This window comes from Propithecus coquereli, unplaced genomic scaffold, assembly GCF_000956105.1.
Source record: "Propithecus coquereli isolate 6110/MARCELLA unplaced genomic scaffold, Pcoq_1.0 Scaffold120, whole genome shotgun sequence".
In the NCBI taxonomy this organism is placed as follows: domain Eukaryota; kingdom Metazoa; phylum Chordata; class Mammalia; order Primates; family Indriidae; genus Propithecus; species Propithecus coquereli.
Genome location: NW_012136081.1, coordinates 997,333 through 1,025,324, shown reverse-complemented (window position 1 = coordinate 1,025,324; position 27,992 = coordinate 997,333). Strand labels below are relative to the sequence as shown.

At 54.7% G+C, this 27,992-nt stretch overlaps 1 protein-coding gene across 1 annotated transcript; it reads left to right on the top strand.

Annotated features, from left to right (window-relative positions):
* Positions 1 to 2,963: 2,963 nt before the first annotated feature.
* On the top strand, positions 2,964 to 13,313 carry OVOL1 (ovo-like zinc finger 1). The gene is made up of 4 exons (XM_012665340.1): positions 2,964 to 3,418; positions 9,786 to 10,003; positions 11,832 to 12,021; positions 12,368 to 13,313. Exons 1-4 carry the CDS (start codon positions 3,319 to 3,321, stop codon positions 12,661 to 12,663), a joined length of 804 nt encoding a protein of 267 aa, XP_012520794.1. The 5' UTR covers positions 2,964 to 3,318; the 3' UTR covers positions 12,664 to 13,313.
* The last annotated feature ends 14,679 nt before the right edge of the window (positions 13,314 to 27,992 follow it).

Here is a 27,992-nt window from a genome sequence, read left to right as displayed (position 1 = left end):
ACCTAATTTTTTTATTTTTTAAAGAGATGGGGTCTCGCTATGTTGCCCAGGCAGGAGTGAGCCACCATGCCCAGCCCCTGACTTGGGTTTTAACAGTGCCTCATGTGACAACATGGCCCACCTGCCCCTCCAACCTCAGTTCCTCCCCCCCACCCTACCCGGTAGCCTTTGGATTCATTGTGCACACACTGAGCTCACTCTTGCTCTGGGGCCTTCTCAGCAGCTGTTCCTTCTGCTGGCCACGCTCTTCACTGCTCTGCACAGCTGGCTCCTCACTCTCATTCAGCAACCCCCACCTGCCACTGTCACCTCGCTCTAGTCAAATGTTCCACGTTGTACACCTTCCTTATTTCTTTCTTTGCCTTGTACCACAGAATTCCCAGTGCCTAGCACAAAGTCAGTGTGAATAAATGTTTGTTGACTGAATTAAGAGATGGAAGAATGACATCTAGCCAGCCCTGTGCTGGGTGCTGGGCAAACAGTAGTGAACAGAGCAGAAGGTGCCTGTCCCCATGGGGCTCACAGTTTAGCTCCGTGTTCACGGGGTTCACATACATTGTCTGGCTCCAGAGCTGCCTGTGAACCACAGCCCACACACCAGCAGCCTGCGGGTCAAACCTAACCCACAAAGGTGTTTTGTTTGACCCATTCCTTGTTTTTTAAAAATTTGAGCTAACATTTAAAAATAAGTAGATTTCACTTACAAATCTAGATTTCTGGCTTCTCTTGGGAAATGGAAAGACGTGGCCATGTTGGGTTTCTGCACCTGAATGACACGACTGGGACTGCCTTTCCGACAGGCACTTTCTCCACAGTCCCCTGCACGCTCTTCTCTCCCAGCCAATTGTCAGTTGCCTTTTGTCACTGAATTTGTAGTACTGTTTGCCTTTTAATAAAGAAATTTGCTCTGTATCTATGTCTCTACCAAAAATTGGAACGTGAAAGGTAAATGGGTCACACAAGAAAATGGCGTATTTATTCACTCGAGAAATATTTATTGACAATCCACTTTGTGCCGGGACAGCTGAAGATGCCGGAGCGACAGCAGTGAACAGCACAGACACAACTCCCTCGCCCTGGGCTCCGTTCCACATGCTGTGATTCTCTCATGCACGTGGTTCCACTGGCTGGCTTCACCCACTCAACTTCCCCATCTGGCCTTCCGGACACTGGGGTTGCTCCCACATGAGAAAGACTGCCCCCTGTGTGCAGGGCCATCTGTGAGGACTTCACCATGTATCCACTGAGCACCTACTGAGGACCAGCCCATCAGGGTCTGGCACAGCAAAAGTGCTCAATAAACATTTGTTGACTGAATGAACTAAATTCACTTCTCTCTTAGACAGTGCTCATCAATGTTGTTTCTCCTGGATTTACCTCAAAAGACAAGCACTTAGTAGGTGCTCACTTAACGTCAGTTGAACAAAAAAGTCCAGGATCAGAGTAAAGGATTGACAAGGGAAGTTCGGGTTGCATGAAGGCAGAGCCCTGGGAAAGGCAGGGGAGGGGGCAACACAAACGCCCCCTAGCGAGAGCTCACATCACCCTCCCAATAGCCCCAGGAGGTAGGTGACAGCATTGGCCAGTGACAGACAGGGAAAGCCCCTTGGCTAAACTCACAGGCTCCAGGAGTGAGGGAGGAGGCTCACATGCCCCCAATGCCCATGCTCTCCCCAACCCACTGAGGGCAAGCTCCAGAGGGGTATGGGCAGAGCCTCTAGAAGCCTCCCCATGCTTGAAAAAACATCATCTTCCACTAGATGCCTGAAAGCCCACCCTCAGCAGGCTACTCTGACTCCTGACTGTTGAACTGTGTGAACTCATTTATCAGACTCATTTCTCCCTCATCTGCTCCAGCAAACATTTAGTATGTGAGGAAGGACTCTAAAATGTTAGTTTGTTTTAGGGGGGCGGGGGTCCCATCCCTGCCCCTACTAGGTCAGCCAGTGAAATAGACCCTCCGTGGTCGAAGTGCCGCAGTGAAGTGCCTCATGGAGGCCACAGAGCGCTCTCCGGTTTCTGAGGAGAGGGGCATCCCTCCAACGAGGACTGGGGACAGAGCAGAGCATGACTAGCGGTTGAGGCTGAACCAGGGTAGGCTGCGGGGAGGAAGCTCTCCGCAGTGGCCCTCTCCCACGGAGGCTGGGCCTTATCCTGCCTGGGTCCTCGGCTGCAGCCGAGCACCTGAAATCCACCCACGTGGGACATGAAAGACTTTTTGTGAGTAAGCCCCAATGGCCAAGACGCTGGGGGTTTTCGGGATCTCCGTGGATCCATCCAGCGTAAACGCCTTTTCCTCCACGAAGCCTTCCCCGCTTCGTACTCGGGCGTGCTCGGGCCGAGCGCGTCCAGGCCTCCCCGCCCAGCGGCCTGCGGCCCTGCGTGCCTTCCCGCACGAAGCCGGCGCCCGGCAAATACCTCTGGACTGAACCACCAATTGCTCAGCCTGGCTCTTGGGATCCCGGGCCGCCTGGGCCCAGGCCCCGTTCAACAAGTGAGGGCCGGGCCGCCCGTTCCCGCCCGGCGGCTTCGCGCCTCCTCAGGCGCCCGGGGCGCGCCAGGCCGCGCCGGGCCCAGTTGGACAAGTTCATTTCATCACCCGCGGAGCGTGCGAGCGCCGGTGCAAATAACGTTGCCCCCTCCCCGCCCTGCCCCACTCCGCTCCCTCCGAAACTCCTGTTTGCAAACGCGAGCACGCCCGGCCCAGAGGTCCCGGGCGGGGACCGGCGGGCTGGGCAGCCGGGTACTGGGTGCCTGGCGCCCGCCCCCGCCCCCGCCCTGCAGCCCCGCCCGGGCCGCGAGGCCACCTCACCGGCAGCGGAATGGAAACCGGTTCGACAGGTAACAAATAGGTGGGTTGTCACCGTTATTTCCCAACGCATGCGCCGTCGCTCTCTGGGCCACTCCAAGCTAATTAGATCAGATCAGCCCCCTCCACCTCCCGCCCCAGCCACCAACACACACCGCCGCGAGCCAATAAAGCGTGAACCTGTCCGTCCGGCTCGCACTTTAAGACTTCCCGAGCGGCCGCGGGGACGCCAGTCGAGCCAGGAGACGCTTACCTGCCGCTTCCCCCGCCGCCCGGTGCACCTGGCTGCAAGGAACCTCGTTCGGAAGGAGGACGGCGACACTCGGCGGAGTTGGAAACGGCGCGCGCCGTCCGGGCACTATTTTTGCCGTGGAACGTCGGGGCGCCTTGGCGACTCTTTCCCTGAACCGTGCCCCCTTCACCCGCCCCAGCCGGCCCGGGAAAGGTAGGACGACGGCTCCCGGCTCTAGTTACAGAAGCGGACCGTGCCCGGCGAGGAGGGTTGGAAAATGCCCCGTGCGTTCCTGGTGAAGAAGCCATGCGTCTCCACGTGCAAGAGGAACTGGAGCGAGCTCCCCGACGAGGAGCGCGGCGAGATCTACGTGCCAGGTGAGGCGCCCGCGGCGGGTGCAGCTCCGGCGCCGGGAGCGAGTGTTTCGGCGGCAGCGGCCCCGTTAGCCCTCGGGCGCCGACCCTGGGCAGGGGGCAGGGGCAGGGGGCCCGGCCGGCGGAAGCGGGGCCGGCTGGGGGCGGGGGCTGCCAGGTGGAAGCCCGGCAGGCCCGGGGGGCGCAGGGGAGGCAACGGGGTGTGTCACCGCTCTGGCGACCCTCGGCTCTTGCGTCGTAAATCCTGAAAGCCGGGAGTTTCATGGGGCGGGAGGAGGGCACTGGAGCGATGCCACTTTGGGGGGCAGGGAGCGAGCAGGAGTTTCGGCGGAGGTTTTGCTAAATGTAAGAGAAGACCCAGAGCTCAAGCCTCTTGCATAGGTCTCTCCTCCTCCCCCACAGCACTGCTGGCGGGTTGGGGTGAGGGTCGGGCGGCTCCGGCTTGGCGGTCCCCGCGCAGCGCGCCGAGACGGTGGGGAAGGCGCCCGCCCTACCCCGCTTGCCCTTAAAACAAAGGTGGGATCGTGTCGCACCTGTTAGAAACGTACTTCCTTCAACCTTGCAAAGGACACAATTGAGCGGAGAGCGGTTTAAAGGAGCCCACCCCAGGCCAGGCCGGGGGGACCAGGCCTGGGGAAGCTGGTGCACCCAGTTTATTTTTGGCAGACGCCTTGACAGCGTCAACTGTGAATGAGTAACCCGAGTTGTTTCTTCCTCCAGTGGCGTCTTCCCCTGCAATCCCTGAGAACACTTCTGCCCCTCTGTCCTTCCCCTGCCCCCACGAAAGTCTTTGGAGAAAGCCAGCTTCCTTCGCTACTCCCCCTCCCCAGGCCTTGGGGGTGGGGCAGGGATGCACGGGAACACCCGCCCAGCGCCTCCGAGGGGGGAGAGGTTGTAATTAACCAACCGTCTTTGACCCTTGATCTGCAGGCTCCCTGGCACCGCCCAGGCCTTGTAGGAAAGTGGGGAAGTGAGGGCAGCCGTGAGCGACCCTGTGAGGGCTCTTGCCTCAGTTTCCCTTCTGAATAAGCTATTGGAGACAGTGGTGTAGTGGTGAGGTCTTTGTGGCATGACCTGCCAGGATCCAAGCGCCTGTGGTGCCGGTGGGATGTTTCACCTTAACCTGCTCTCAAGTAGCTGGACCCCTCTTCTGTAGCCTACTGAAAGCAAGGGAATGTGCCCGAAGGCCCTGATGACCCCACTGGGGAAACTGAGGCAAAAAGGGATATGAGTGGCCCGCTCACCGAAGGTGGATCAGGGTGCAGCTCAGGGCTCTGTGTATAGCTTCTGGCTTCACCAAGTCCCCAGCGAGCTGACTGGTTCTCTACCTCTGGAAGGGCCGCAGAGGGACGGAGCCCCCTTCCTTGCTTGTGCCTCCACCCCAACCTGTGTTTGACTTGCTGCTTAGCTGCTCCTTGGGATCTGATAAACTGAACTTGGACTGTGTTAAAGGTGAGCTGAGCCTTGAGCCAGACTCAGTGTGCTGTTATTTTTAGTTTTATTTCACATCTCAATCAGTAACAGATCATGTGTTGACTTTTACAAAGGACAAAGAAATTCCGTTTGTTTAAATCATTGACTTCCTTTCGTCCTAGTGATTCCCCCCCCCCAACAGCTCTGGTGGCACAGTGGGAGTGGGGGGAATGTCAAGGGGAGAGATCTGAGCCTCAGGGGCTGATCCATCAGGTACAGGGGAGGGCTTCTGGGTGGTCCAAGCCACCCGCTGCTGCTGCTGCTGCTGCTGCTGCTGCTGCTGCTGCAGGTGAGGGGGACCTGCAGACCACCTGCTCTGGAGGATCTTCCAGCACTTTGGGTGGGGGGTTGGTTGAATCTCCAGCGCTGGGGTGAGAATTTGCCCTCATCGCTCTGATGAGGGAGACTCCTGTGGGGTAAGTAAAGGGTAGAAATTACAGAACTTATTTTTACCTCTAAAAGCCATGCGGCCCACTGGACAGTTTTCCCACAGTTTGTGGAAATGAGAAAGGGAGCGTCCGCAGTCCACGCTCGGGTGCTTCCGATGGCTGGAGAGTGGGGGGTGTGTTTTGTGGTTGCCTGTCCCCTGCCTGGCTAGGCCATTCCATCACCAGCCATCCATGACCCCAGGAGCCGGCTGGGCACGTTTCCGTCACCCCACCTCACAGACTCCCAGCACGTTGTGACCAGCTAAGCACTGACCCTGTTGGCACTGGGAGGGCTGGGGAACATGGGAGTATTTGAGTTCTGACCTTCCCGCCAGGTTCTTCTGAGACCCTCAAAGCATCACAGGGACGACCACCTGGAAGGCGGTAACACTGGCCAAAGATGCCTGACCCCAGCCCGGCAACTCTGATCCAGGGCCCCAGTCTGACAATCACACCAGCCTTTCTCCCCCAGGCAGAATTCTAGGGTTCCTGCTTCCAGGGCAGAATCTTTCTCCTGGGAAGAGGTAGAAGCTGGCTCCATCCGCCCTGGAAGACTCGAAAGGGAAGACTCGAAAGGGTTAGTGGTTAGGGTGCCACCTTGAGGCCCCCACTGCTCTCCCCTCCCCGCATCTCTCCTGTGTTATGTCAATATTGACTGTGGAGTGACAGGGAGTAATGCTGGTTCCTTGAGGATGAACTCAGGCACCTGTGTCCAGGGGTAAATTCCACCTTGTAGACCAATGGCATCTCCAGGCCCCAGCACTGCTGCGTGAATTCTCAAGGCCAGGAAGGCACTTGAGGGTAGACTGAGCCTGGGAGCAACCAGGCCTCCCCCAGGCCCCCGGCCGCCCTCTTCCACGCCTGCCCTCCGTTGCTGGGCTAAGCTGTAGGAGACTGGAGCTGCCATTAGGGAACATGGCTCAGGCTGACTCTGCCACTAGATAGTGTGGGAACGTGGGCAGCTCTTTCCCTGCTAGTCCGAAAGGCTGAGGAAGTCAGCTTTGGGCCCCAGAGTACCTGTGTGGGGGTGACAGGAGGTGGCGGGCAGGGAGAGCTTAGGCCTCTGATGATTATTCTAGTAATTCCTGGGAAGTGTTTGGCAGCAAAGGAGATGTTTGCTGTGCTCTCCAGGGAGCCAGGCTGGGAGAGTGGACAGCCAGATAGCCAACAGGGATAGAAGAGCAACTGGGGCCCTGGAAACTGGGCTCAATGGGACTCCTACCTGTCCCATAGGGTACTGTCACCCAAGCTGTTATTTGTCCTGAGTTTGGGTGTCCCAAGATGGAAATCTGCCAGACCATTTGTCCCAGAAAAAGAGCAGGTGAGGGTGAGTCTGTTGGCCGCAGGGACGGTGGCGAGGGAAGCCTGGCCATTGCTGTGGACAGGGTTCCTCTGTATCATCGTTCATTTTCCACAAGTACCCTACGGAGTCCTGAGCGGCTGCCAGGCCTGTGCTGGGCTGGAGGGTGGGAGGATGCAGGGAGGCGCAGCTCCCAGATGTTCCGTGCCGGGCACCTTGGTGTGGGAGCTGAGGCGCACAGTTTTACTTCATCGTGGACAATGAGTGAAAAATGGTTGGGAAAGGGGAAAAAGATACTGCCTGAGAGAAAGAACTTCTGGCAGTTCACAGAATAGAAACAAAAGGCTGAGAGACCAACCCATGTGCTTCTGGGGCTGCCCGCCTCTGCCAGTGGGCTGGCACTGGATCCTTTCAGGCTACTGCTAGCTGATTTGCAGGGACTAGGGAGACAGGCAGGAGGACACCGGCCCTTCCTGATAAGGGAGCAAGGCTGCAGAAAACCAGCCTGGCTGTGCTGACACACTGGGTTCCTGCCTCACGTTCTGAATCAAGCTGGCCCTCCACGCCCCGGGGCAGCATTGGCACGAGCACCCATGCAGTCAGCTGGGGCCCAGAGGGATGGGTAGCCTTGAGTCTGCTTCAGTTGCTCTCCCCAGAGAGCCAGGGACCAGGCCTCATGCCCAGCCCTGTCCTGAGGCCCTGGATGGGGAAGGACCTGGCACTCTGTCCAGTAGTTGGGCCAGTAGCTGTCAATCAATCGAGAGAGAGGGGACTTGCAGAGGGTAAGGTAGGAGACGGCCCCTTGCCTGAGCAGCTGCTCTGCTCTGGTTGTCCGTTCCTCTGCTCTGGGCCTGGCCCTCAACATCACCAGGTGGAAGCAAGTTGGGCCAACAGGAGGGGAACCCACGAGCCCCCGAGGGCGTAGGGAGAGGGCTGGGTTGGCTTGGCCTTGCCACACTCCACAGCTGTGGGCAGGCGATGAGTAGCCACAGCAGCCACCACCTTGCCGGAAACATCTAATTACGGGACAGTACAAGCAGGGCCCAACCAGTTCTGCTTCCTGCCTTCTGACACTCATCAATACTCAGTGACAGGGTGGCACGCCAGTGCACACTCCCTGTGCGTGCAGCTGTGGCAGGGACACACGGGGGTGGCAGGGAGACAGGTTTGGCGGGGCAGGTGGGATAAGGCAAATATCCACCCTGGCAACGGCACCACCCGTCCAGCCTCCCCTGCCCCTCTCTCAGGGTAGAGGCGGCCCACAGCCAAACCAGGCAGGCTCACCCCCATCCCAGCCCCCAGCACCAGCACAGCGGGTTTGTGTGGAACAGCAAGGCAGGCAAGGGACAGAGGTTTCTGCCCAAACTGACTTGGATCCTCAGGACCCTAACCCCCAGCCTCCCCTCTCATGGAGCAAGGAAGCCCAGAGCAGCCATTCGTTGCAGGCTCAGCCAGTCCCCTGTGCGCAGCTCAGGGGCCGTGCTCATGCCATCCAGCACGGACAGAAGAGGGTAGGGGTTCCTGTTTGTCTCTACTTGGATTGAGAAATGGAAGCTGTCATCCAGCTTTGACTTCTCAGCCCAGGTCTCCAATAGCTTGTAAGCTGGCATCAGAAGCTGCCGGCCGACACCTGGCCCGCCCCAGCCCCAGCCCCATGGTTCCTGATGGCTCCTGCTACAGGAGCCAGGCTGGGCTGCCACCCGGCTCAGAGAGGTGTGACACCAGCTCAGAGGCCAGGCCAGGGCCAGGCACTGGTGAATCAACACCTGAAATGAGGTGGCTCATTAAAGGCCCCCGGACAGACGGACGCCAGCGCCTGCAGGACGGGTTCTGGGCGGCGGCGGCAGGCACATTCTTCTCCTCTCAGACCTTTGTTGTGTTTTGAGGGGGCGAGAGCCGGGGCCTGTCCCGAAACTTCAGTGCTTTCATACGAGCCCTTGCTCCATGGTCATGTTCTCCCGCTTCCCCACGTCCCACCCATCCTAGGAGAGGGGCTGAGAGCAGCAGCCCTCTGGCCGGTGCCCTCGGCCCACTCTCTGCCTCACTGGTCTGGGGCCGCAGGACGCAGAGAGCCTCGCTGTGGTTCTGAAATCCTAAATCAGCCTCCCACGCCCCTCTCTGAAGCTCACTCATCCTTTCTGTCCTAGGTCCCTTTTGATTTTTCCTTCTGAAGCTTGGAAAATGTCCCTAGCTTGTAGATTTTAAGTATAGAGCTTAGGCTCTTTGGAAGAAAAACACTGACTAACTTGAAACATTAGACCACTGCCCCAGCTCCGCTAGCTTCGAGCCCCATCTCCTGTGTCCCTCAAGAGCACTCATCCTTGTCCTCTCTGGTCAGGACTAGGTCCGTGGTCGGAAGCCAAGCCTCCCCGGCCCGTTCAGTGTGAGGTGTCTGCCCTGGGAGGGGCCCCGTCAAAGGGCTGCCAGGTATCGGTGCCGCCACCACTGCCCGAGGGAGCCCAGCCCGACTGCGCAAGAGCAAGCGGTCCCTGCTGTGGGGGAGGGTTGCGAAGGCCTGGGCAGGCCGCTGAGACTGTTCCACCCGCATCCACCTGCTGCTCCCTGACCTCCTCCCTGCTCCACCCACTGGCCTGTTTGCCTGCGGAGCTGGCCCAGCTAGGCGTGGGGAGCCTGGAGCCCTGATGGGCTGTAGCAGCCAGGACCAGCCAGCCCTCAGGAGGAAGGGGATAGGGCCACCCAAACCCCAAAGCCAGCAGCTAAATCTGCTTGGAGCAGCCCAGACCACTAGGGACCTTTCTGGGGCAAGGATGAGCCCCAGAAAGCCCCTCAAAGAGCTATGCTTGGGCACAGGGCCTCAGTTGGCAGAGAGTGGACGGGGCCTGGAATCCAGAGGGACTGGCCCAGGTGGGGCAGGCAGACAACTCTAGAGGGCTAATTGGCAGGACAGCTCGGTCCTCCCAGTTCCGCTAAGACACAAATTACTCAGCGGGCAGTGGCGCTTGGCTGGCGTCACCTACAATTACCTTAATAGGGTGTGAGGGAGGTACAGCGTGTGGTGGGTTGGGGGCAGCCCCGCTCTGCTGCGTGCCTGCAAGGGGAGGGACGGAGGCTGCAGGTTCCAGCCAGCTCACTGCCAGAGAACTATCTAGAAATCCCACTGGATCCTCTATTCTTTATCATGGCCCTCATCTGGCTGTTCTCTCCCTAGTCAGCCTGGGCTTCTGCCCACCACAGCCCTACCGGGAGCCGGAACCATCAGTGGCCGAACCCCCTTCCTACCCGCTGGCTTTGGACATGAGTCTTCGGGACGCCAGCTATAGTGTAGCCCCTGCACCCTGCGTGGTGGCCCAGCTGCCCTCGGAAGACATGGGCCGCCTGACAGACCCCCAGAGCAGAGACCACGGCTTCCTGCGCACCAAGATGAAGGTGAGGACTCTCACACTGTCTCAGAGGACCAGGAGTGTGTGTACACCTGTGTCCAGCCCATGAGACGTGGCACAAATGAGACGTAGACAGAGACTGACCTGGGACCGGGGCCAAGGTTTCTGCAGAGAAGTGAACTTAGCTGGGGAACAGATGGGGAGGAGAAGAGTAGGTCTGAAGTTCTCTGGAGTCCATGGGCGGTTCAGTTTAGTTTCTGGCCGCAGGAGGCAAGAGGAGCCGTAGGACGAGCCTCCTCTTGACACAAGTTCTAGGCTAAGCAGTCAGATGTGAGCCCGGCTCAGCTCTTCCTCCTGGGCTCCTGCTTGTGCTGCGTTGAGAGAGAGGTCTGGAGTTAGGCATGGTGGTTAACTGTCCCCTGAGGCACGTGCCAGCGATCATCTCGCCCAGGTCTGTGCCCACCAGTGCCCGCCAGCGTCCAAGGCCTTGCATCTAGGGCAGGGCCTAGACAAGCAACCCCACTGCATTCAGCAGCATGAGCAGCGAGGAGGACACGAGGCGGCAGAGAGCACAAGCCACAGGGCTGGCCCTGGCTGGGTCTGCGTTCCTAAAAGCGCCAGGATCCGGGAGCTTCTGCCAGCAGGGATCTAGCGGAAGGGTACTCCTCAGAGCACTGCCCTACGTGCCAAGATTGGCGAGAACTGGCAGTGGAGTGTGGGGCCTTTCTCTCCTGCCTGTGGAGGCCAAGTGTGTGTTATGACTGTGGGGGGACGACTGACATGTGCTGGCTGGCTGGCTAGAGCCACCCGATGCTCACGGTCCCCTAAGCCACCCTCAGGCCCTTCTCCCACCCCCTGGACCTTGGGTAGGGAGGGTGTGGAGTAAGAACAGAAGGGACAGGACAGCAGGTGAGCCGGGGAGTGAGTCCTGACCCCAAAGGCCTTGACTAGGTGGATCCAAAAGCAGGACAGAGTGAGGGGTAGTGACCGAGGTGGCGTGGAGTGACGGGTGCTGGGATTGCAGGAGGAGTTGCCAGTGATGGGGCCACCCACAGAGGACAAGCAGCCTCCACAATATTAGCAGAGGTAGAGCATCGAGCACGTCACCCTGTGCTGGCCACACCTGGAGAGCTGCTGCAACTGCTCTGGGCAGCACAATTTCAAAGGTGTCTGGTGGCATCCAGGATTTGCTCCAAATAATCCCAGGCCAGGGAGAAATAGGGAGGCAGAGATGACATAAGATAGGCCCTGAGTGACAGGGCACAGGGTTCATGCTGTTAGGCTCTGGTCTCTACACTTTGGTACACATATGAAGTTTTACATAATTAAAAAAATCGAAGGGTTTATAGGCCAGAAGGTCCTCAGGGTGGCAAAGGGGTTCAGACCATGCCACGCAGGCCTGGCTTGAGTAAAGCGTGAGCTGGGCTGGCCTGTGACGGGGCTCCAGGCTCCCTCTGCTGGCCCAGCCTGAGATGCCTGCCGCAGAGACCGTGGTGTGGGCATTTCCCCTGTCCTGAGGGGAAGAACAAGGGTGGACGAGCAGAAACTATAGACAGATTTGGCCTCCGTTAAGGGGAACTTTCTAACAGGGAGAGTTGTTGAGGATGAAATAGCTACTTCTGCAGGTGGTAAAGGAGGGCCTGGTGACAACCTTGAAAGGGAACTCGGGGACCCAACTGGAAGCTGTACCATGACCCAAAGGTTCCTTCCACCCCCACACTGCTGACCTCTGGGCACAGGCACAGAGCTGTTGCCTCTGGAGGGTGGACACTGCTTTCCTCAGGGGGACTGGGGCTGGCATCTGTGTCTTCCTATCTGCCAGCCTGCAGCCCCGGCTTCTAGATGTCTGTCACAAATGCTGTCCTCACTCACAGGTGACCCTGGGGGACAGTCCCAGTGGAGACCTTTTCACTTGCCACATCTGCCAGAAGGCCTTCACCTACCAGCGCATGCTGAATCGCCACATGAAGTGTCACAATGACGTCAAGAGGCACCTCTGCACGTACTGTGGGAAGGGCTTCAATGACACCTTTGACCTCAAGAGACACGTCCGGACCCACACAGGTAAGTGGAAGCCTGAGGCTATCGGAGTGGTGCTCTGACACCAGGGAAGGGACACACCAGACCTGCCTGGCCCAGGCACATGGAAGATTCCAGCGAGCCCTGCTCTCCCTCGGTTAAGGGCAGCCCAGGAGAGGCACTGGAGCTCAGAGCAGAAGTCCTCCCGGTTTCATCCATTAGGACTTTGGATTTGAGAGCCACTCGAGAAATCGGTGGTGGACAGGCCTTTGTCCATCCCTCTGCCCTAGAGTCAGCTATTCGGTCCTTTGTGTCCGGAAACTGCCAATAGGTTCTGAGGCCCCTATCAGGTCTTTGATGCCAGTTCCTGTCCTCCCTGTCCTCCCTGTAGGCGTTCGGCCCTACAAGTGCAGCCTGTGTGACAAGGCCTTCACTCAGCGCTGCTCCCTGGAGTCTCACCTCAAGAAGATCCACGGCGTGCAGCAGAAGTACGCGTACAAGGAGCGGCGGGCCAAGCTGTACGTGTGTGAGGAGTGTGGCTGCACGTCCGAGAGCCAGGAGGGCCACGTCCTGCACCTGAAGGAGCACCACCCTGACAGTCCGCTGCTGCGCAAGACCTCCAAGAAGGTGGCCGTGGCCCTGCAGAACACTGTGACTTCCCTGCTGCAGGGCAGTTCCCACCTGTGAGTGGCATAAGCCCCGGGGATGCTCCCGGAGGCCCCGAGGGGGTCCAGGCTTACCTCCCTGCTGCCCGGCTGGTCCACTCTCCTGCAGCCTCTTGCCCAAACACCAGCGATCAGGACTGGAGCTCCCACGCCTCAGCACCCCTCCCCCGGCACACGTGCTCACTCGGGCCCAGCAATGACCTCTGCTCATTTTTGCATTTTTGGTTTATGGGCACAAGCCACTCTGAGCCTGGGAAGACGTATGTCTGTTTGGGAAAGGGCTGAGGCCAAGGCTGCCTTCGGTTAGAAGCAGCTGCCTTCAGAGACCAGCACTGTTTCCGGGCAGCAGAACTTCCTTCCCAGAGGAGGTGCGAGACAGGATCCTGCTGCCCTCGCCTCTGAGCGCAGAGCAGGGGCTGTGGGTCCCCAGTGGACAACAGAGTCGAGAGCACTGGCAAAGGGCAACCCTGAAAGCAACCATGGTGGGGAGCAGGCGACAGCCCACCCACCCGGCAGGGCTTCTAATGCTCAGGGTTCCGGGGGGGCTCTGCCCTTCTGACAAGGAGAGGCACACGTGTGCGCACAGCTGTGTGCGTGTGTGCGCCTGTGCACACACAGGAGGCCTTTCCACATATCACCTCATTTTTAAGAAATCATCTGCAAGGTGCCAAGGAGGTTTTATTTCCTTTTTTAAAAGATGACAATGTACAGATATTAATATATTTTTGGTGCCACTGGCAACTGTTTTTAAGAGAGGGATGGAGCTGGCTTTTCTCCAGTCCCATGCAGTTCTATTTATCCTGGACATTTCAAACCTCCTCTGTGCCTTGGCTCCGGGGGTGACTGCCCCGACATACTCCCCTGTTCTTTGTACCTCTGGAGATATTTAACCGAAGACCTTCCCCTAGCCCTGCCCTGGAGGATGACTGCTCCATCTTCCCTCTGCCCTCCTGGCCTCTGCCCCCTCCCCATCCTTTCAAGGTGAGCCCCAGGTGACCTGAGGAACCTGCTGGCCTCCCGATGACAGACCACAGACCGCTCGTGGAGTAACTGGCCATTCCAAGGCTGAGGATGTGGATCGCTGGGGCTTCAGGGGTCAGCCAGATGGCATGATTACTCTTTGACACCAGTCCACTGCCTGAAGTACAAGACATGTGCGGGGCCAGGCTGGAAGGCTAACCCTTTTCCTGTTTGAGTCAAAAACTGTAGCACAGCAGCAGAATATTAGGGCAGATAAGAACCAACACATCAGAAACTTCCAGGGGGAGGAGAGTATTAATATTAGATGGTTACCAAATCTTATTTGTAGCTTTTTTACTGACTGTTCTTCAAATGGCCAGGTCAGGGTTTTGACTGTGGAAAGAGCTGTCCTGGGCTGGCTGGCTCCCTTGGCACAGCTGATACCAGGAAGGGGGTCTAAAGGAGTATTTGTTTTGTGGGTCAAAAGGAAAGACAGGCGGGGTTAGAGCCAGCCTGCCAGAGAGCGATGGAGGCAAGCAAAAGAGGCCCACACCACAGCTCGCCGCGCAGCCCTTGAAACCAAGCCCCAGCCCAAGCAGGAACAGCCTTGGCCTCCAGTGTCTGCACAGACCCCGGCTCAGCCCTGGCCACCCACTGACCTGAGAGCAAGAAGCCTCCTTGGACTGTCTTCTGAAACGTATAGAGAGTGCTTCTGAAGACTCTTGTTTTACTTTACTAGAGTGGGGAGCTGCTGTATTCTGAAAGTTACCTAGCGTAAAATAACATTATCTGGAAGCTCTGTTTTTGTTTACATTTCTGTGTCCCCGGGTTCACTGCCAGTCTGAGGCAGTCATGAGGCTCTATGTTGTCTGTTTTATTTTATAATCTTCCCCCTATTATATTAAAATCGGAGAACTAATGTTTTCTGTAGGGTTTCTTTGTCTTAGGGGCCTCCTTTCCCCGAACAGGGAAATTAATGAAAACAACTGATGCATTCTATCCAAACTTTCCCCTTTGCAGTTACCACTGGGCTCAAGTCAGGACAAGAACCTGACCCTGACAGATTGGATGACCTGCCAGGGGTCTCGGGCAGTCAATGCCTGCTGACTCCTGGTCCAGCCAGCTCTGCCCTCAGCAGCAGCAGCAGCAGCAGGGCCTCCCCTGCTCTTTTTGTCCTGACTGACAGCCACCACCAGGCCAGAAGCCTCAGGGCTCCCCACAGTCACTTTGGTTCCAGTCTTGGCTTCTCTTCCCAGCACCCTGCCAGGATTGAACCATAGGAGGAACCATGTTCCCAACAATAGGAGGCAAAGTTCATGTCACATCCGGTCAGACACCCAGGGAAGGCCACACTTGCATGGCACTTGTTCTGTGCCAGGCACCCTTACAAGTGCTCTGTGTGTACTGGCTCACTTGATCCTCCATCCACCTCTGAGAGTTGGCGTGGTTATCACCCCTGACCCAGCAGAGAGAAGTTAGGTGGTTGGCCCAGTGTGTCATGACTAACTAGTGGTGGAGCCGGGATACCAACCAGACAGCCTGGCTCAAGGTCTGTGCTTGGAAGCTCTGCACATACTGCCGACAGAGAAACCAGGGAGGACATAGCGGGGCACCCCTGGGCCATTCAAACTAGGAGGAAATGTGCAGATTGCATAGCCTTCCCCATCACTCATCCAAGATCGCTCTGGGGCCCCTGGTCCCTGCCCCAGTTCATTGTTCTTCCATCACACCCGGCCAGATGCAAGAGGAGGAAGGGGAGGAGGAGGAGGCAGAGGAAGGGGAGGAGGGGGAGGAGGAGGGTTACCAGGCCTGGGCCACTGGCATTATGGTTATGTCCTGGCAGGTGAGAGAAGGGTTGGTACCCGGGTGCTGTGAGGAGAAAGGAAAACATTGATCTGACCTTCTCTAGGGCTCCCTGTAAGAAGCCCAGAGGATTGGAAAGGGCCCCTAACCCTCCTGTCTCTTTAAATAGCCAGGCAAGGAGGATTTCTTTTATCTAGAGAAGCCTCCTTCTGTTAAAGGCCAACCAAATCCCATTTTACTATCCCAAGCTGTGCAGAGCCCATTGTTAGGAACTGGGATGATTAACTGCTATGGGAACTTTAGCAGGAGAAGGGATGTGCTTCAGGGGGTGCAGGTATCTCAGGCTTCCCTGGGCCGCTGCTCTCCCACCCACGTGAGCTCAGGTAGGACAGGAGACCTTCCCTAGCAGGGCTGGGCCAGTCACATTCTGAGAGTCTATGATCTCTAGACTCTGTGGGATGGGAACTGTGGGGGAAGCAGGGTGAGGAGCCCTCTGCTGGGGGGGGGGGCGGTGCTCTGACCAGGAAGAAAGAGATTAATGCAAGTCAATATCTAACGAAGGACAAAAGGTGTGGCCAGACTACAAATGCTAAAGAGCCCAAAAAGGAGTCTTTTGCATCTGAAAGAACGATGGCTTCTTGGAAGAGTGGGGCTGGAAGAATGGGAGGATCTGAATAGAACAGAGGAGGAAGGAAGGTGTTCTGGGGAGGGAAAGGTGGGATCAGGCACCAGCAGAGAGCAGCGTGGCGATGGCTGGGCAGAGGCCTGTTTCCACTAACAGTCCGGGTACCTGCTTCACCCAGGTAGTCACACCACAGGCATCCTTTGCGCCCTGCCTAGGTGCCAAGAAGAAGAACTGAGAGCAACACAACATTCTGAGACAGGACAGCTGGGTGGGATGAAGGTAGAGTCCTATTTTTATACCTAAAACCAAAGCAACCAGGGTGGGGCAAACTTTACAATAACAGTAAGGGCTACTAAGGTTTATGTTCTATATTTGAATGTATTTTCTAGTTTTTTTGCAACGAGCATATATTATTTTTACAATCAAAACAAAATAAAGTTATAAAACAATTTAGGGGTTTCAGTTGACTTGGAGTTCAACACATCAACAGAAAGATCCGCGCCCTCCCAAAATAACTAAGATGATCTTGGACAGTATTAGAAGTGTGGCATCAACAGCGGAGGTTCCTCCCTCTGCTCTGGGCCCGTCACCAGAGTCAGCGGTGGCAGGGGAAGAGCAGAGGCCTCAAATTGGCAGCCTGGGTGAGTGACAACCTCTCAGTTTCCTCATCTGTAATACCAGGTGGGTTCCGGAGTTTGAAAGTCCCTCTCTGCTATAAAGACATCATGTGTCTAGGCCCCACCTCCATAAAACCCTTGAAGAAACTCGCTGACAAAGGGCGGCAGAGGTGAGGAGGCCGAGGGCTGAGGAGCGTCTGTCCAGGAGGAGGGTGGCCAAGGACTACATGGCTGCGGGCCTGAGGCCAAGGGAAGGCTTGCTCCAGGGATGCCTTGGGAGGTGAGAATGGGAGGCCTTGTCCCACCTCGGGGAGCAGGACTCTTCCAAGCCCTGGCTGCTCGGGAGGGAGCTGCCGGCGTCAGGACTGGAGCTGCCGGCAGGCTGGGAGCCACTTGCGAGGACTCACTGAGGGGCTCAGCTCTGGGGCTGCGGCTGGACAAAGCAACCTCCGAAGCCTCCCACCCGGGGAATCCTGTAAGGTTGGGCCAAAGTGCAGTGGCCGTGACTGCCAGGCCTAATTGCCATTCCTAAGAAGGCAGAGCCAGGGTGGAAACCGTGCGGACGGGAAGAGACAGACCGGCGGCAAGGCTGCTCTCCCGCCCTGGGCTCGGGGTGAAGACCTGGACCTGCTATAGGGAGGGGCTCCCCTCTCTCTGCCGCTGGCCCTGCCTGTCCTCTGGGTCCACTCCCTCAGGCAATGGCAGGCCCCCCAGGTCCCACCCTCCTCAGGCAAAGCCAAGCTGCCTCCTTCGTTCCCTTCCCAAGTGTCTGAGTCTGTTCAGCTCGGCTCCCCCCCGCCCCCGCAGGGCAACACAGCCAGCTGTGTGCGTCCCTATAACCCATCAGTCACCTCCTGCCCTGCCCGACTGCCCTCCTCACCTGGCAGCTCTGCCCCTGAGGAGGTGTCATGGGGGTGGCAGGCTAACTGACACGTGGGGGCATGGGTACCACACCACAGTGGGCTGATGCTGGGGTAGGTTGAGTCAGTTGTGGAGTCTTGGATGAAGGCAGTACATAGCGAGTCAGACATTCCAGATCTGTTTCCTGATCGTCAGAGCTGCGCGTCAAGCAACTGATTTCTTCTGCTCTTTTCTCTCTCTATAAAATGGTTCCAGGTACTCCTACCCCGACCAATCTTTTAAAATAGAACAAAACGCAAACCAGGGATCTTAAAATGTGCTCAGAGGTGTGAGGGGTGGGGAGCCAGGGGCACTGCTGCAACCTGCCTACCTCTCACCCTGAGGCACACTTCCCTGTCTGGGGCTTCACTTCCAGCTTCAGACTGGAGGGGCAGTGACACACCCCTTCCTGTCCCCACTCCCACCCACCCCCATCAAGAGGAAGCCTGGCCACGCTGCCCAGGCAGGGAGAAGGAAGGCCACAGAGCTCCATGTCCAGGCTGCTGGGCCACCCTGCATGTCAGCATTGTCACAGCACTTCTCACTCTGCAGAACACGGGCAATGCAGCTGAGTGTGATACCAAACCAAGAAGGACCCTGGGGCACCGAGAGATGCTGCATGTCTCTGCCTACTAAAGCAAGAGTCCCTGGAGCAAGATTTGGCTTTAGGGACAGACGTAAGCAGTGCTATAATCGCAGTAATCACTGCTTCCATCATGGAGCTCCTACTACGTGCCAGGCAGCAGCATGCCATGCTTCATTATGACATCATCTCTAATCCCCACAACAACCCTGGGAGGTAGCTATTATTGTTGCTATTTTTAGGCAAAGAAATTGAGGCTCAGGGAGATGAACCATCTTGCTCAAGGTCACACAGGAAGTGATGAAGCCGGGTTCTGACCTGCGGTCTGCTGGACTCTAAAGGTCGGGCTGTTGCCTCTCAGATTCTTGGTGATTAGGAAATGAGGGATCCCTTCCACTTGGTCCTTCATTAATCTCTGGATCCGAGCACCTACTCTGTGCCAGGCACAGTGCTGAGGCTCAGGGGATGCAAAGATGACTAAGGTGACCTCCGTCCATAAGATCACTTTCCTGGAGGAGAAACAAACATGGTCCAGTCCAGGCAGCAGAAGGGATGGGCACACCAGTGGGTGATGACTGAAGACAGCAGGAAGGGGCCAGGCTGCCCCTGGACTCTGCCCTCAAGCAGAAATCTCTTAAGCTCCAAAATGTCACTCTGTGTCAACAGAGTTGGAAAAAGAGAAAGGAGGGAGAAATACTAACAGGGCTGAGCACCCACCTACCATCTGTCTGGTGTATGGTATCCCATTTCATCTTCCAGCAACCCTGAGAGGGTGGCACTGTTACTGTCACTTCACAGATAAGGACATAGACAGTCAAACTTGAAGAGGTTAAGAAACAGCCAAGGTCAGCACATACTACCTGCTGGATGGAATGTCCTGGCTTCAAGTCTGGGCTCTCTCTAGACCATCACCTGTCTTCCCAGGACTGTGTGGAAATATAAGAAAAGGAAGTGTGGACACCTCTAAGCCCAAGTGCAGGGAAAAGGGAACCAAAGACCTCCAAGGGAGACCACGGGTGCTGGGATCTAGCTCCCACAACACCAATGCCAGGTGTGTTTGTTCCTGCCAAAGTCGCAGCCACGGCTGTCTTTTAAATGTTCCAAACCTGGAGAAAGGGCAGATGGCAGGGCACGAAGGAAGAGGGAGCTGCTCAGGGCATCCAGAGTGGGTCAGGACATTCCAAACCCACAGGAGCTCCGAAATGAACTCTCAGCATCCGCCCCCAGACATACCCTGACCTCCTCCCTACAGTCCCAGTTTTCCAAAGTAAGGATCTTGGTCAGGTAAGAAACTCATCCTGTCCTCACCGCCTCAGCTGGGCTGGGCCAGTCCAGCCGGCTCTTGCCCAGCCCCCTCCTGCCTCCGCCTCTCGTTGTCTCGTTGTCTCCGTCTCAGTCTCTGGGCACTCCGGGTAACAGGCCCAGGCGCCTCCTCCACCCCACGCGCAGCGGGTGAGTTGCGGAAGGAGACCAGGAGAACTGGAAGGACTTGCGTCCCTTTTGCCAGAGGCACAAACGAACCTGCCAGCGGTAATAACAGGGCAAAGGAGCGGACCCACCTGGGACTCGGGAGGCGAGGGCAGGCTGGCCGCCAGCGCACCCTGCCAGTGCACCTTGCTCAGAAGCGGAGGGTAGCGGGGGCCCTCAGAGAGGGTGCTTCTCTACATCCTGGCCAAGAAAGTACCTTCTGCCCACCCCCAACAAGAGGCCTGCCCTCTAATACTAAGGCTCCTTACACATTTGTGCTCCCCCACATCTTCCGTCTAAGAGGTACATGTCAGGGTGTTCCAAGCATTATGCAGGGACTTCTGGGAGTCTGCCGTCACCCCCCAGGCACAGCGCTGTGCGGGAAGGAGGCGATGGGTTCTGGAAGTCAGGGCAGAAGGATGGGCAGCGGGCCATACAGACCTGGGCGCCAGGTGGGTGGGAGGAATGGCCTTCCCTCTGAGGCCGGGAGCCCTCTACTAAGTTTACTTTGGGATTTGATATTTCAACCAAGATGCATGGACTGGGGGGAATTTGCCAAAGAGAAAAGAGGAGGGGAGGGAGAGCAAGGCACCCACCGCCTGGCTGGGAGAGTCAGGGGAAGACCAACATGGACACAAATGCAAGGAGCTTCATTAAAGTGTGATGCCAAAAAAACTCTATGGCAGATAATTTTTTAGCCTTAATATAAAGAGTTCTTACATATCCATAAGAAAAATAAAATATACACCGTGGAAAACTCACAAATAGCATGGATGAACTATTCATAAAAGAATTTCAAATGATAAGAATCATATAAAAAATTCATCATTCAAAATAAAAAAGATGAAATGAAAATTAGACATATTACCTATAAACATCTATAATATTGAAAAAGTAGGAAAAATCTAAATACTTAACTATAGAGTACATTAAAAAATTGTAGCAAAATACATACATCCATTAAATACGATGTTACGAAAATATTTCAGGAAAATGCTTATAATATATTAAGTGAAAAAGCAGGTTCCAAAACAGTATTATGGAGTAGGCATATTTTTATAAAAATAAGTAAGTCCATGTGTTTGTCATAAAAGTTTTGGAAGACTAAACACCATGAAGTTTACAATACTAAGTTATAGCTCAATGGCAGAATTATGATTTTTATTTTCTTTTGTTTTTCTATATTTTGTACTTTCCCTATAATGTTCCCATATTGCTTTTGTAACAAAAAGAAATCTTGGTGATTTTGAAAGAGTCCTCAGCGGAAGAAATGTTAAAATCATTTCCTTTAGGTACACGTGCTTCACTGAGAAGTAGAAATCTCCCATCCAGTGGTCACAGAAGTGGGGTGGATGGGATGGGTGAGGGGACAAATTGTTTGAGGAAAGAGACCCAGGAATCCCAGCTTTGTTACTCTGACACCTAAAGCGGGTCCACAGCATCATGTGGAAGGCACAAAGAATCTGCGTGCAGAGGCCGCTGAGTGTGAGTGCCAAGTCTACCCGCCGACTCTGAGGAACACTTTGCCTTTCTGAGTCTCGATGTCTATACAGTGAAGTAACAATAATGCAAGATTATTGTGAGGATGAAATAAGATAATGATTTGCTTTGTGAAGCATAAAGCTCTAAACAAATGTTGGATGTGGCAGTTACTAACATCCATGTCTGGTTTAACTTCTGCAAGAAGGGTGACCGGCTGCTGTGGTCGTTTGCGCCGACTGTTGAGGACGCTGGATGTCTTGGAGGGAAGAGAATGTTCCCATACAGTTCAGGCGACCTCTTGGATTTCCTGGTCCATAGTAATAGGATATAAAGAGAAACTTACTCTGAGTTCAGAGGAAGGTGTTCGGTGACCTTCTGACTACTCTTTGAGGAAAGAATACATGTATACACAGCCCCTGATGAGAACCCCTGGTTAGTCATGTGCTGGGCACTGGGAAGGAGAAAATGGCACAAAATGCAGAGATCTGTGACCTCCTTCATGTAGGCTTGTTTACTGACGTTTTGGCAGAATGCTTGGGGGCTGAGTTGGGTGGACCAAGGATGCCACAGCTTGTCATCTAAGGAGACTGGGAGAGGCTGAGTGGCAGTTCCGGTTAGATGGGTCCCCACCCTGCACGGGACAGGTAGGCACGCTCATGAATCATAAGCCCCTCTCGTTCATAACCGGCTAGCTGGTTCTTACAGCTCCATGCAGTGTGGTCCCAGACATCCTCAAAGCGTTCCACACTCTTCGGTCCACCCAGCTGAAATGGATTTACCTATCGAATGACGGGCTTTCTCAGCACAGATCACGTTTGCAGCCTCTTCAGATGAAAGACCATCTTCGCTCTTCTCTTCTCCCTTTTTTGCTCCTTCTAGGATGCCCCTCCTGCCTTTCCTTCAGTTTCACTTCCTCTTCTTTTGGGGATCATTTTCATTACTCTTCCTCTCCTGTTCCTCAGTTTCCCTTTCCTTTTCCCTGTGTCCTCCTGCCTCTGGTTCTGGCTCTAGCCAGCATCTTCCTCTGTGCTTTTCATGTCACAAGCACCTGCCACCAGGAGCCACCCAATGCCAGGCTGTCCTGACTAAAGCACAGGGAGGACTGCATGATGAAGGAGCAGACTTCAAGGTGGCCCTGGTCAGCAGGATGGGGAGCTGCCCTTCCCACCAGGGGCCACCAGGCTGGGGGCTCACCAACTGCTTTAGCCCTCACTTATCACTAGCCCCTTCTCTGAGTTATCCAGCAAGCTCTTTACAATCTTCTCATAACTGAGTTTTCCTCCCAGCACTCCTGCCAACCTCCCAACCCCCCGCCCCGGGGAGCCCTCTGAGTTATCTACACCTTGCTGGTGCGGACATGCCCTAGACTGAAAGTATCGCTGCAGGTGCGGTTTCGCCTGGTGGATGGAGAGGCGCAAGGCGCCTCCTTGCCGAGGGCGGAGAGCGGCAGTCAAGGAACAGCCGTGCTGGGTTCGGCTGCCTGGGCTGTCTGCCCTCCATTTCAGGCTCTTCTGTTTATCCCCGCTATCCAGCGGAGTGTCAGGAGTTTCTTCTGTGCCCTTCATTCCTCAGAACCTCACCCACGGTGTTTTTTCTAATCTGAATCTCATTTCGAAATCTCCTGCCCAAGGGGTTTCCCAACACCTCCCAGTTTTGAATCAACCTGCTGATGACAGCACTCCCAGGTGAGGAATAGAGATGTTAGGTGGGACCTGGCCTGGCACTATGCCCTGAAGACACTCCTGTGCCCAAAACAGTCATCCAACTCGTGGCATCTGGACAAACAAATCTACTCCCCGCCTTATCTTCCATGAAGGAAAAAACCAAGTAGGCACAAGCTGAGAACAAGGACTGGCCGGATGACAGACACCAAGCCGGCATGTTCCTCCCCTAGGGGCTGCAGCTGCGGGTCCTGCCTGCATCAGGGTGACCCTCTCTAGCAGCCCATGGAATCCTCTGTCCCCAGGAGTGTCTTAGTGGAAACCGTGCGGTCCCTCTCAGAGGGCCACTCCTCCGGAATATGCCTTTTAGGTCCCCAGCCATGGTGTAATGGGGCGGACTTCTGGTGATGGGGACCCTGACCCAGGAGCAGCCTCTAGAGCCAACGCAGAACTGGGTCAGTCTTTCACTCTGTCCCACTGTGGCCATGGGTACACTTACTCTCCAGAGGAAGATGAAGGACAGTCACAGGGTTGGAATGGCAGCCGGGGTCTCTGCCTCAGGTTCTAGCCAACAAAACATCTCACCTTGGTTTTTATTTTAAAAATCTATTCAAAGCCTCAGTTCTGCACCCAGTTCCCAGAGAGCCATTCCCTTCATCCAAACGAGCAGAGTGGAGTATGGAAATCAAGCCACTTGCGGGGGCTCTCGGCACCCTGTCCTTGAGGTGAATGCAGCGGCCTGCAACTGAACCTTTCTCTCTGCTCCTGTGACTTGAGCAGAGAAAATAGCGGAGACCACGGCAAGCACTTGCTCTTGGCACTTGGTGTCACTCTTGCTTCACCTTGGCTCGGCTCGAAGCCCTCAGCTGACTGGTGGTGATCTCACACACAGGCACACACACTCGCCTCCAGCTTTCCAGAAGGAAGTGCAAGTGTCCAGGCAGAAGGATGAGAGCCATCCCGTGGCACAGGAGTGGGAGAAAGGGCCACATGGGTGGGCAGGGGTGGGGATGGGGTCCTCATCTTCCCTGACCAGGGCCTAGGTGGATCCAAGGCTCCTGGCGTTGATGGCTGGTGACCTGGCCAACATATTCTTAAATCCCAAAATGGCTCAGAAGACAATCTCTCTTGGCATCAGATTGGCACACGGTGGTGGCAGAAACAGGAAGGATCCACTGCCAGGTGCAAGGCTCGCCGTCTGCCCCTTGCAATGCATTGGCTACCAAGCCCTTGGCAACCCCAGTGCAGCAGTTTACAAATGTTTTTCTGCTAAGAACACCTCTGGCAACCAAATGAACGTGACACGCCCTTTCAGTTGGTAGATTTAATTAGCATAATGAGACTTCTCCTCTCAGGCTCCAGAGCCAGCCTCCCGCTTCACAGTCTCGCCGGCCTCGCTCTGCGCCCGTCCTCACTCACACGCGCACCACGCTCCCTCAACTAGGACCTAACGAGCTCCCACTGGACTTCCCGTGCACTCCAGGGTCTCCTTCTGCAAACTCCCCTCCTCCCTCCAAATACTGTCTCTAGAAGATTCCTTTGTCCTGGAGGCTCTCCTGTGGGTGAATAACCCTGATGGGGAAATGGCTCCTCCTCTGAGGAACACAGCCATAATATTCTTCTCATCAGAAATCCAGCTCCTTCACCATCCCGAGGGAAGGTGGCTCAGGGTGAAGAAGTTTGACAGTCCCTAAACCGCATGGAAGAGCCATTGCCCAAGAGGAGCTGTCCTCCAGCCACACTCCCACCTACAGCAGGCCACGGCACCATCAGCCGAAAGCACAACGATATCTAGGTTACAAGGCTTGAGGTGGCCTTGATGTTCCTTGATTCCTGGCTGTCTAGCAAGGGGCTGTCCTGAGCAAAAGCTCCCCTGGAGGCGGGCACTTCCTCCCTGCCCTGTCATCCTGACACCTACACCTGCACCACTGTTTTCCTGCTGCCTCACCTTTAAAAACATCTCATAAAAGTGCATCAGAGGAAACAATCTTTTCTTTTTTTTTTTTGAGACGAATTCTCGCTCTGTCTCCCAAACTAGAGTGCAGCGGTGTCATCATAGCTCACTGCAACCTCCAACTCCTGGGCTCAAGCGATCCTCTGGCCTCGGCCTCCCAGCGTGCTAGTATTACAGGTATGAGCCACCTCGCCTGGCCTGAAAACAATCTTTTCTATTATTAGTTCCTGGAACAAGGGCTGGAAATATGCAGCCACCCTAGAGATGACCAAGAGTTTGCAGCAGGAGGCAGTGCGAGCCGCTGGGCTAACATGTATCCTATTCCTGGAGATGAGACTGCTGCTGGCAAAGCCAGGAAAAACCACCTGCACCGCGTGCGGCCGCATCAGGCACCCCCTTCTATCTCTCGGGCACCACTCCCGAGATGGTGAGACAGGGGACAGAAACCCCAGAGTGAGGAGGCTGTCAACCAGCCTGGTATAATAGTGAGTCAGGCCGCACTCTTCTCGAGGTCGTTCAGGGTACTTTATGACCGTTATTGCATCGATCTTACCAACATCCAAGCAAGAAAGGAAAGAAGGGAAAAGGGAGAAACCTTCTCATTTTGTCAAAATAGAAGTGAATGGGGAGGAGGAGCTTTTAGGTGAACCAGCCATTATTCACCCAGAAAGCCAGTGAAGAAGTAGAAATACCTCAAATATGCATAATAACATTTATTTGAGGGGGAAAAAAAGGTACAGATTAATTCAAAAGCCCTGACCCTGGCCCCATGGCCAGAGCAAATCAAAAAGATACCTGCTTGGGGTGGGGGGAGGTCTTCAACTCTGCTGGTCTCTGGACAGTTCACACTGATTTCAAAAGTGGCTGAAGTTCCAGCACACCTCTGTGCTGGACAAGGTATCAGACCACAAATTCCCCCTGCCCTGACTTCACCAAACTTTATAAATAACAGAGACGCTCACTTGAGTAATTAGAAGAAAATGCTGTCAGCTAAGTGGTTTGAGAAGGTTTAGGTGTGGCTGGAAACATTCTGTGTATCTTCTCTAAAGCCAAACGTGTAGTCAGTCAAAAATACTAGTTTAATGAGCTATAAATTTGGAGTGACTCTTTACATCTGACAGCGAGGCCTGGGGTTCAACTATTTCACCTTTGAAATCAAAGAGGCTGCTGTGTGGGATTCATCTCCGACCACTTCCTCCAGAGGGTTCCATGGGTTTCTTCCTCACGGTTTATTATTCTACCCAGTTAACTGACTCAAACAATTCAACCTCCAGTGTTTTGTAGAAAGGGATAATAATTTGATACTCAAAGATGTTTTCTGATGTTTTATCTCTTTCCTTCCCTCTTTAGTCTGCCCCGAGATACCTGAGATACCTCTTAAATAGCACTGGTTCCTTTACAAATTTGCATGCTTCTTATAAGGGATGGGTACTTGTCCTGGTTAACTCCTACAAATCCACGAGTATCTCTAGTGCTCAAGTTCAAAGCGCTCTAATCTCCATAATCACTGTTTGTTACAGTGCTTTTTAGCTTGAGCTCCAACATCCATCTACAATATTTCTAAACATTAATTTAATTGAACTTAAAAGAGATTGTGCATAATGTGCCACAATTTGGCAAACTAATCACGTAAACAGTGTCTTGCTGACAGGGTAAGTCTGACGCGGGAAACAACCCTGTCAGCAGTGCCGTCCCGAGTCAGACTACAAATCCACGACGGCCTCGGGGGCTCCCTACAGGCACATATGGCGACCTAATTCATTTGGGGCTTTTCTAGGCCATGGCTGGATTTAGGGGTGCTCTCTCTTCCCCATCCATTTGTTTTCAGGACTAATATTTGGGATGTCGCTGCAACATTTTCCTCTATTTCTGATTCATGCCAGCCTGGAGACTAAGACAGAACAAGCCTACAGCTGAACATGTCCTTACCACTTTTTTCCAGAGCCCCAGGACAGCGTTGCTAATATCCAGGGCTACACATGACCTTGCTGTCCCACACCATGGAACTATCAATTAAACAGAAGCCTTATACTTATAATTAGGTCAACTACATGTACTCTGATTTAAGCATACGGTTCCATTCCTTTCTGTCTAAGATTAGAGTATTTAGAGAGACTTTCTCAAAGACCAATAACAGAAATGTTCTCCTCACATCCCAAGGTAGACTCCTTAGTCTACAGCTACTCCCTGATTATCCCACAACTTCTGGCATCTGCCCTAATAACCTAAGCCTCTTATCTGTGAGCTTTTGTTTTTTTGTTTGTTTTAAGAGATAGGGTCTCACTCTTTCACCCAGGCTGCTGGAGTACAGTGGCATCATCATAACTTACAGCAACCTCAAACTCCTGGGCTCGAATGATCCGCCGGCCTCAGCCTCCCAAGTAGCTAAGACTACAGGTGTGCACCACCACGCCCAGCTAATGTTTTTCACATAATGTGGTCCTTACTGGTTTTACTGTGCTTGTGAGGATAGAACCTAGACAAAAAGATAAGTCTCAATCCTGTGTATGCTGGTCAAGTGGGTAAAACCCTTCAGATAAGGAAATCTTGGGAAAGCCATCATGACATCCTAAGAATGTGTGGTGTACAAGTTCCTGATCCCACTCTCCCACCCTCAAACCAGTTGAGACACAGACCTGCCCTTCTCCAGGTTGACTTAGCTCGACGAGATAGGCATCTAGGATCTGTGCTATCTCCCTTCCAACTAAATCTGTGCCTAACCAGTTACCTCCCAGGGTGCCTCAGAGACATAATGAAGGACAGCCTAAGGGGTGACGGAACCTTTCCAGAAGCCTAGCACCACCCCAACAGTGCTGCTCCAATCCCCCACCTTTGGCAGGTGCACAGAGAAGACTCAGGAAAGAGAGGTGTCCTGTGATGTCACAGCCCAGGTCTGAATAGGAAGAGCACCCAGGGACTAAGGAGAAGGGCTGAGAAGTGAAGGAGCAGCTGTGACGGAGCCACACAGGTCTGAGCTGGCAGGCAGGGCTAAAACTGCATGACAAAACAGAAACGCATTCTTAGCACTGATTAAACTTCCAGATTAACTTGGCTTTCTTACTTTTTTAAAAAAAATTTATCTCTGTAGCATCTGTTTTCCTCTGGGCATGTGAAACTTTTGTTTTCTCTCTTCTTCTTTAGTCCTTTCCCAGAGGTAAGTGAGAAACAGCAGGTTCTGGTCCTGTGCCAGATCATGTCAGGAATGAACGGATCGTTCTCATACACTCTGGATATAGTCGATAAACGTGTCGATCTGACATTCACCGAGTGTTTTGAACAAGGAACCACAGCAGTGATGA

Excerpts from the sequence above, each read along its gene's own strand:
- OVOL1 (XM_012665340.1), top strand. The coding sequence starts at position 3,319 with ATGCCCCGTGCGTTCCTGGTGAAGAAGCCATGCGTCTCCACGTGCAAG. Across the intron at positions 3,419-9,785 it reads CGGCGAGATCTACGTGCCAG|TCAGCCTGGGCTTCTGCCCA; the intron begins GTGAGGCGCCCG and ends TTCTCTCCCTAG. Across the intron at positions 12,022-12,367 it reads ACACGTCCGGACCCACACAG|GCGTTCGGCCCTACAAGTGC; the intron begins GTAAGTGGAAGC and ends TCCTCCCTGTAG.